Source organism: Solanum pennellii, chromosome 11 (assembly GCF_001406875.1).
Source record: "Solanum pennellii chromosome 11, SPENNV200".
Taxonomy (NCBI): Eukaryota; Viridiplantae; Streptophyta; class Magnoliopsida; order Solanales; family Solanaceae; genus Solanum; species Solanum pennellii.
This window is the reverse complement of record NC_028647.1, coordinates 31433463-31443531: the sequence shown is the minus strand read 5'-3', so window position 1 is coordinate 31443531 and position 10069 is coordinate 31433463. Positions and strand designations below refer to the sequence as shown.

The 10069-nt window shown below is 34.3% G+C and overlaps 1 protein-coding gene across 1 annotated transcript; it reads left to right on the top strand.

Moving 5' to 3' along the window:
- Nucleotides 1-4523: 4523 nt before the first annotated feature.
- LOC107003804 lies at nt 4524-5911 on the top strand. The gene is made up of 2 exons (XM_015202075.1): nt 4524-4889; nt 5102-5911. The coding sequence occupies exons 1-2, from the start codon at nt 4524-4526 to the stop codon at nt 5909-5911; spliced, it is 1176 nt and encodes a 391-aa protein (XP_015057561.1).
- The last annotated feature ends 4158 nt before the right edge of the window (nt 5912-10069 follow it).

Genomic DNA, 10069 nt, shown 5'->3' with positions numbered 1-10069 from the left:
TTCCTATGTGCTTATAGAATGATATGTTATATGTGATAAAGTGAAGTATGTGTGTTCCTTATTTGGTAGACTTGTGTCCCTTACTTGAAACCTATGGAATATGAATATGAGAGGTCTTGACTTATGATGCTAAATTCTCTTAGTCTTGTATGTATGAATGACATGTGACCTTGAATGATGCTAAGAAGCTCCTTTATGTGGAACCTTCAACCTAGTTGTAAGGTTATGGTACTTGAAGTCGAAAGTCGTAATGGTATCCTTCTTGTATGAATGGTGGACTTAAGGTTAGTTGGCTGAAACGACATGAAATCATCCTTAGGAAAGTCATTAAGCTATCCTCTTCGCCATTGAAAGGCAGCCCTATGGGACCTCTTTGGTAGGGTGAATGTGATTGGGTTATGAACTAGATATGGAACCTCTTCATGTGATCCTTTATGTGAATTATTTTATGAGAACAAAGGGTAGCACCGAGTGAGTATGGTAAGGGAAGTAGCTCTAGTTAAGAATGAGATTAGTACAAAGAAATCCTTCAGATTCCTTAACCATGTGCCTACATGGGATGTGTCCAAGTTCTACCATTGGCAAGTAGAACACCCTTATCGGAGTTGTAACCAACTCCGGATTCCATGATTTTAACCACGATTTATGCCGATTTTAGCCTATTCTCATCATATGGGATACCTATTAGTGTTTGAGAAGTCTATGAAGCTTAGGTGGTTGTATGGGACGCTACCCAAGCATTGCACTTTTAGGTTTTGAGGATGTTAGTTAGTGAGTCCCTAGGTCTTCTTCAAGACCATTACTTGAATGTATTTATGTGACGAATGTCTCTTAATTTAAATAATTAAGTAATGACTTAAGTTAGAAGGTATATCAATGAATGAGCACCTAGTTTAGAGTAATCTTAAGGATTGTCTAGTTAAAGTGTGAAGGGGACATTAAGGATGGTTTCTTCATATCTTACCTAGGGAAATCTTAAGAAGGAATCTAGATAGGAATGTTGGTTGGTAGCCTAGACGTGAGAAAACCGTTCGTTGACCTAAAAAAGACACTGACCACCCTAATCTAATCTCGATTAGAATAGAAAAACTCAAGACGCATACTGAAAAAGTCAATCCCCCCCCCCTTTTTTTTGTTTTGGCACTAGTGTTGGTTCCGGACCATCTTTTCCAGCCAGATAGCGAGCGATCACTCAGCAATAGCTAAACTTAGGAAGTCTAAAGGATTTTTAGGTAATCTTGAAGAGGGTGTATGGACATTCTCTTTTTGAATTACTTACGTAAGTCTTTTGATAACCTTGTAAGGAGAATGTCATATTATATATGTTATGTGTTTTGATATATTGTAAGGGTAATCATCTCATTATAGGTAGTCCCAAGGATAGTTTAGGTGTGCTTAGAGAGGGTATATGAGCGTTATCTCTTTGTCTTACTTAAGTGAGTCTTAGGATAACTTTTAGTTAGAAGATTGCATGCTAGAAAGCGGTCATTGTGAAGTTGAGAAACTTCACTGTAACAGTGAATTAATTCACTGTTACAATGACCAGTAACTAAGAAGATGGATGGGAATACTGAAGATGCTGAAAGTAATGGAGGCAGTGGAGAGGAAATGAGCAAGGATTACAAAGAACCCATGGTTAATATGTTTAAGAATAACCGTGCAGCTAATAATGGTATGCAGCTGGCTTATTTTCCACCACAAATAGTTAATGGAGAAGCAATGCTTTAGCTGGAAGGGAAAGAGGTTCAGGATGAAGAAGATAAGTGGAAATGTGCACTCATAGCATATGTAGTTGGAGAATGCCCTGGATACAATGCCATGAACAGATATATAATGATGATTTGGTCAAAAGTAGGCAAACTAGATGTATTTTTACATGAAGAAGGGTATTATATAATTAAGTTTAAGAACCTGAATGATATGAATGAGTTTATATATTATGGGCCATATACTATAAGCAATCGACCTATTATATTGAAACAATGGTGCCCAGATTTTGATTTTGGAAAGGATTTCTTAGTTGAAATACCTCTATGGGTTAATTTTCCAAAGTTACCTCTTAATTGTTAGGGAATGGCATCACTGAGTAGAATTGCAAGTGCTATTGGTGTGCCATTATTTGCTGATGAATGTACTACAAAGCAAACAAGAATATCCTATGCTAGAATGCTTATTGAAGTTAATGTTACTAAACCTATTCCTCAACAGATCACAGATATGGATCCAAATGGAAAAACCTTCATGCAGGAAGTTGTGATGGAGTGGAAGCCTCAATATTGTGATAAATGTCAAAAGATTGGACACCAATGTCAACCACTAACACTGGAAGAGCTACCAAAGAAGAGAAAGCCTTGGAAAAAAGTAACACAGACTTGGCAATATAAAGGGCCAATTCAACAGCAGGAGACGAAAGATGATCAAAGAAAGATGCCAGTAGTAGATGAAAATAGTGCACAGGAGGGGAAACAAGAGATAGAGAAAGGAGAGGAACAGGAAATCAAACAAAAACCTGAGCTCAATCTAAGGCCTCATACTGGAAGTAAGCATCTGGATTTCAGTCTATCAAATTTTCCAATGCTTTCAGCTATACCAATTAGAAATGGATTTGAGAGTCTAAGGAATAGCAAACTTGCTTCACTGCCTGTTGATAGAGGTGGAGCCTTAAAGACTTGTTAATGAAGTGGAGTGTCTGGAATGTGAGGGGTATGAATAAAAGGTATAAGCAGAAGGAGATCAAGCTGCTTTTACAATAAAATAAGGCTTCATTACCAGGATTAATTGAAACAAGAGTTAATGAGGTTAATATCAAAGCTACTTTAAAAGCAATAGCTCCAGGATGGAGGATCATACATAATTATAAGGAGGCTGCAAATGGTAGAATTTGGATAATATGGGATGAAAGTTGGTATGATATCAAGTTAATAAATAGCTCAGCTCAAATGATTCATTGTCATATAAATGAAAGAAGCAAAGGCTATCAATTTAATCTCAAAGTGGTATATGGTTTTAATACTTTAGAACAGAGAAAAAGCTTATGGAATGACTTGAAGATGTTGGTTCAAAGTGTCTCATATCCTTGGCTCATAATAGGAGATTTTAATGCTATTTTATCCCCTAAAGATAGATTAGCTGGGGCTCCTGTTACTTTGCATGAGATAAGGGATTTTGAAGAATGTGTTAAGGACATGGGCATCACTGAAGTACAATGGAAAGGCAATTATTATACTTGAATTAATAAACAGATAGGTAATGCAAGAATTGCTAGTACAATTGATAGAGCCTTTGGGAATGATACTTGGATGGATAAATGGGGTCATGCTGCTATAGAATATGGGAATCCAGGTGTGTCTGATCATAGTCATATGCATTTGCTACTTCATCAAAGTTATCATCAGTTCAGAGTGATTTTTAAGTTCTTTAATGTATGGATTGAACATGACTCCTTTTTGGAACTGGTGGATAAAGTCTGGAAGCAGAAGAATGGAAGTGAAGTAATGAAGGAGATATGGTATAAGTTAAAGGCACTCCAGCCAATCCTGAGGCAATTGAATAGGAGAGAGTTTCAATAGATAGACCAAAAGATTGAGAAGACAAGAAGTGAGCTTGTAGAACTTCAAGATCAGCTATATAACCAGGCAAGTGATGAGATAGTTTCTAAAGAGAAGGAGTAACTAATAAAGCTGGAAAAGTGGTCAATGATAGAGGAAAGTCCTCTAAGACAAAAAGCAAGAGCAAGATGGATTAAACTGGGAGATACAAACAACAAATACTTCAGTTCAGTGATAAAGGAGAGAATTCAAAAGAAGCATATTAGAAGTATATTATCTATAGATGGAAGGATGCTATATGAACCCCAAGAGATTCAAGAGGAGTTTGTTATGTTTTATAAAAGTCTTATGGGATCTTCAGCAGGTAAATTTCCAGCTATAAATGCTCAGGTGATGAAAAGAGGGCCTGTATTGTCAAAGTAGCAAAGAATCCAATTATGTACAGACATAACAGAACAGGAGATTTATACAGCATTGCAGTCTATTGGGAATCATAAGGCTCCAGGTATAGATGGCTATAATGCACTTTTATTTAAGCATACTTGGAAGATCATTAAAAAGGATGGTATTGAGGCTGTCAAAAGCTTTTTCACAATAGGAAAGTTGTTTAAGCCTTTCAACTGCACTCTTGTGTCTTTAATTTCAAAAGTTCAAAGTCCTAAAACTGTGAAGGAGTATAGGCCAATTGCTTGTTGCACTGTTCTATATAAAATCATTTCAAAGGTGATAACAAAAAGAATGCATGATGTTATTCATACAGTTATATGTGATAGTCAGGCTGGATTTATACCAGGGAGGAAAATTGTAAACATTATTCTGGCTCATGAATTGGTCAAGGCTTATACTAGGAAGAATATTTCTCCTAGAAGCATGCTTAAGATTGATCTACAAAAAAGCCTATGATTCAGTTGAGTGGCCTTTCTTAGAACAAGTAATGGTAGGCTTGGATTTCCAGAGATGTTTATTCAATGGGTAATGCATTGTGTCAAAACAGTGAATTATGCTATTGTTGTTAATGGACAAACTACTCAAAGATTTGATGCAGCTAAAGGCCTCAGACAAGGGGATCCTATGTCACCTTTTTTATTTGCCATAGCAATGGAATATCTTAGTAGGCTCCTCATAGGACTTAAAGAAGAGAAAGCATTCAAATATCATCCTAAATGCTCTAAGCTGGACATTACACACTTATGTTTTGCAGATGATTTGCTATTGTTTTCAAGAGGAGATCTGGAGTCCATCAAGATACTTCAAAGGTGCTTTTCAGAGTTCTTTCAAGCTTCTGTACTGCAGGCAAATCTTACAAAAAGTTCCATATACTGTGGTGGAGTTCAGATGGAGGTGAGGCAAAAAATTATTCAACAACTTGGTTATACAATGTAAGAGCTACCTTTTAAATACTTGGGAGTGCCTCTTTCAACAAAGAAGTTGACTATAATCCAGTGGTGTCCACTCATTGACAAGATCATGGCAAGAATCAACTCATGGACAACAAAAAATTGTCTTATGCAGGAAGAACTCAACTAATTAAGACTGTTATGTTTGGTGTACAGTCATATTGGGCTCAACTCTTTATTATTCCTATAAAGATAATTAAAGTGATTGAAGGATTATGTAGAAGTTACTTATGGTCAGGGGTTGGTTATGTTACAAAAAAGGCATTGATAGCATGGGAGAAAGTATATTGTCCTAAATATGAAGGAGGTATGGGGTTGATCAATATGAAAGTGTGGAATACAGCTGCAGTTGCTAAACTCTGTTGGGATTTAGCTAACAAGGAAGATAAGCTATGGATTAAATGGATACATGCATACTATATAAAAGGGCAGAGGGAATGGAAGATGAGGAAACATGCAAGTTGGATAATACAAAAAGTAATGAATGCACAAAAAATTGTGGAGCAGGTTCAGCAAGTACAAGGCAAAGGTAAAGGGATGATCAGGAAACTGTATTGTCACATGAAAGGAGAACAACACAGGCCAACATGGACTTGTCTTATGTTCAACAATGCAGCAAGACCAAAAGCTTACTTTACAATATGGATCATGATGAATCAAAAGCTAGCAACAATTGACAGATTGGCTCAATGGGGAGTAGCAGTAGATAAGACATGTGTGTTATGCAAGAATGCTGATGAGAATGTAGAACATCTGTTTATGCAATGCAACTTTGCCAGAAAACTGTGGGGGAGGCTGTTAAGCTGGATAGAACAACAAAGTACTGTTCCATTGACATGGGAGCAGTTTCTGCAGTGGTGTATTCAACATGGAAAAGGGAAGAGTTCAGCAGCACAAATGTTCAATATAGTATTGACTGAAGGTATCTATGGCTTGTGGATGGAGAGAAATAGTAGAATTTTTTAGCACAAGAGCAAAATTGAGGATCATATAGTAGCCTATGTAACTATTGCTAGAACTCCTTCTAGTATGAAGGAAATTGTAAGTCAATGGACATTTAAGCAATAGTTAGTAGAGTAGGTGTAGTCTTTTGGTTTGTTTGAGATCAAAGCATGTTGTGGTAGCTGCTTGGAATGTAATGTTTGCTCATGGTAATTAATAAAATTTAGTTACCAAAAAAACCAGAAAAAATAAAATCAACAAAAAAATCAAAAAATCATAATAATAATAATATAATAATAATAATAATAATGATAATAACGATAATAATAATGATAATAATAATAATAATAATGATGACGATAATAATGATAATAATAATAATAATAATAATAATGATAATAATGATGATAAAAATGATGATAATAATGATGATGATAATAATGATAATAATGATGATCCAGATCTAGCTGTGTACATGACCATGTTATACTAGAAACGTATTATAGTTTTATTAAATGTTTTATCCTAAGTTTCGACTGTATGGTAAGTTTTTACTCAAGCATGGGGCCTATCTTAATAATATACATATTAATGTATAGCAGTTCTAACATGGGTTTCAGGCTGCCCCTTTCTTCATCAATTAACGGGGACTTACAATACCACATGCTCGCAACCATTAACAGTGTATTATCAGACTGTACCACCATCTCGAAACCAAGTCAAAACTTGTGATAAAAGATTTAAGAACTATAATAAGAATTCTTTATAACTTGATTAGATCCAGATATTAAACAAGAACATCATACAGAAATTATGAAGCTAGCATAGATATGAAAATTATCTTAGCCGGCCATGGAGGCGGCAATAATAAAAGATAATATAATTAAAGTAACAAAATAAAATACCTTGTAAACGAATCTTCAATCCAAAAAGCTTCTTTATTAATTCACAAGAAAATTTTACAATAGAGAGAGAGAGCAAACTAGAGAAAGATAAAACTAGAAAAACTTGCACACTTACGCCTCTGAATGAGGCTTCTTATATAGAAAAATAAAAGTAAAATGGGTCCCTTATGTGGGCCCTGAATAGTGTTTTAAACAGTATTACTGAACAGTAATATACTGTTTTTGATAAGGTTTTTGATAAGGAAGAATTAAATCTTATCCTTTCTTTTCAAAGTCTTTATTATTGTATTGTCTTGTTCCTTTATTGATGCTAGAAAGTCCTCTACCTTCTGCAACTGTCCTTCTGATAATTCAATATCTTGATTGACAGATTGTGCATCAGCCGTATCACTTTGTCCACTCCTCATTGAAGTGTCTGATTTATCAAATTCAGCAATGTTTGTTAACAAATTCTTTTTAATCTCTTCTAGATAATTATTTATCATTTCTTCTTTATTTCCATCTTGAATGGAAATTCTTCTGGCAATATGCTTGATTGAACTCCCGGTGGACATGCCCTTTTTAGGAGAGTTCTGATATGTTTTGATAGTATCGGCATTTGATCCAATAATTCTTGCCCATATAACTGTCTAGTTGCTGGGTCTTGTCTGTTTAACTTGTCCCAAAAATTTGTAAAATATTTATCATACAAACAAGGAATGTTTTCGATGGGGGTATAACCCACTTCTGGAATCCATTTATGGATCCATGGAATAGAAAACTTTATAAAGAAATACATTTGATCAGTTTTCTCAATATTTGAGACATGATCTTGCAAAAATAAGTCAGTTAGAAACGGAGAAACTTTTGCCCATTGTTTATATAAAGTATGAAAATTACGAGGTAAAATCTTTACTGTGGGCCATGAATAGACCACCAGTTTATAAACCAATTTGGTAAATTTTTAGTAAAAACTTGAGCACATACTTTTAAAAACCATGTGTGCTTAAGTTTACTATTATTATAATAAAATATTTTGTGAAAGGCCGGGATATAATCCCAGTATGTCAAATTCATGTTTATACCATTCACAAAAACCTGTCTCTCCTGCATCGTGGAGATTCCCCAATCTTCGGCAGATATAATCTGCTTAATAGTGATTTTGGAGAAGTTATAAACATTCTTATCAAAATCATAGATGAAGTGCTGAAATTTTGCACTTCCAGTATAACTTAGAATAGACTCATAATAAGTTCGAGTCTTATAAGCTTCTCCAGGGAAATATAATCCCTTTGTTAGGTACCTTTGGAGTATATTCCAAGGCTCATTGCTTCTCTGAATATCAGAGTTTTCTAAAAGAAATATAATTTCTTTTGTTGCCGTCTCTTCTGGGACTCTGACTGGGTCAGTTTCTTTGGCTAAAGAGGCATAGGAATTACTTTGCTCTTTTTTCTGCAAATATGCCTGAATTTGTTCATATAATGAACTATCTTTAGGAATATCCTTTAGATTTATAGAGGATGAAGCTGATGAAGAAGCTTTGCCAATCTTTGATTTAATCGAAGTTTTGCTTCCTAGCTGTATAACAGGAAAGGAAGAGTCGTATGACGACCTTGTTTGTTGTGAAGAAGAGGATGATCTTCCTCTTCCACGGTTTCTTCCTCCACGACCACGCACTTGTGACCATGGCGGAGGATCAGTACCTCCCATGCTGCAAAATTGTAAAAAGCATATTAGTACAAATCCGAAAAATATCCAGAAATATCCAGTTCCCAATCATCATTAGCAAGGGAAAGGTCAGAGAATGGTGACCCTTGTATAAAAAAGTCCAGAACTAAATCATCGATAATTATATCTAAAATTATTTCTTTTAAATCATCAGTCAGAGGTAAAACTCTCAAAATTGTAATAAGAGTTTTATCACCAAGAAAATACTGATAAGTGGACATACTAAACAAATAAATTACTAAGTCAAGAATTCTCTTGATAAGAAATCAGGAAGTGAACTATCAGTTCCCTTTTTATACTGAATTTCAATGTCGAAAGGAGCTAATTGTGCTTGCCACCTGGCAAACATTAACTTTGAAATGTCATGTTTAAAATCTTTATCAAACATATATTTAACTGATTGAGCATCAGTTCTAATAATAAATTTTTGATTATATAAATCATCCTGAAATTTTAGAACACATTTAACAATACAAAGCATTTCATGAGCAACAGTCGCATATTTACACTGAGATTCAGAACATTTGCCTGAATGAAATCTAATAAGATATTCAACTCTATCATGGGGATTAACTTGCTTTATGATTCCGCCATAACCAACATTAGAAGCATCAGTTTCAACAATCTTAATCCAATTTGAATTTGCTAGAGTAAGACCAGGCAAATATTTAACCCTTTGCTTTATAGATTTAACCAATTTAGTAAGCTCATTATTCCAAGGTAACATTTTACCTTTCTTTAACCTGTCAGTCAAAGGAGCAAGATCTTTAGATAAATTTTTATAAAATGGGGAAATATAATTTAAACTACCCAAAAATCTTTGCAACATAGTTTTATCAATAATTTCATCAGGAAATTTTGATGCAAAATCGATGGATCTTTGAATAGGAGTAATTTTTTCCTGACAAATTTGATGACCCAAAAATCTTACATCTGTTTGAAAAAGACTCATTTTGGTTTTAGATATAACCAAACCATTTTGAATAACAATGTTCTTGAAAATATCAAGATGCTTAATATGAGATTCCAATGTTTTAGAATAAACAAGAATGTCATCAATATAGACAATTATGAAATCCATATAAGGATTAAAAATGTCATTCATAATTTTCTGAAATTCAGAAGGAGCGTTTTTCAAGCCAAAAGGCATAACGTTCCATTCGTATTGACCAAATGGAACATTAAACGCAATTCTATAAGTATGTTCTTTAAAAATTTGAATTTGCCAATAACCTGATTTTAAATCAAATTTTGAAAATACATTGGCATCGTATAATCTGGAAAGAAGATCTTTCTTATTTGGAATTGGATACCTTATCCATTTTAAAACTTTGTTCAAAGGTTTATAATTTATTACTAACCTGGGAACACCTCTTTCTTGTTCTGCAGCGTTATTTACATAAAAAGCAGTACAAGACCATGGAGATTTAGAGGGTTTTATAACACCCTTTTGTAATAAATTATCAATTTCTTTTTTACAGAAATCGACTAACTCTGCATTCATTTGACAGGGGAGAGATTTTGTAGGAATATTTGATTCAGAGAAAGAATCTTCATAAGGCAAAGTCAC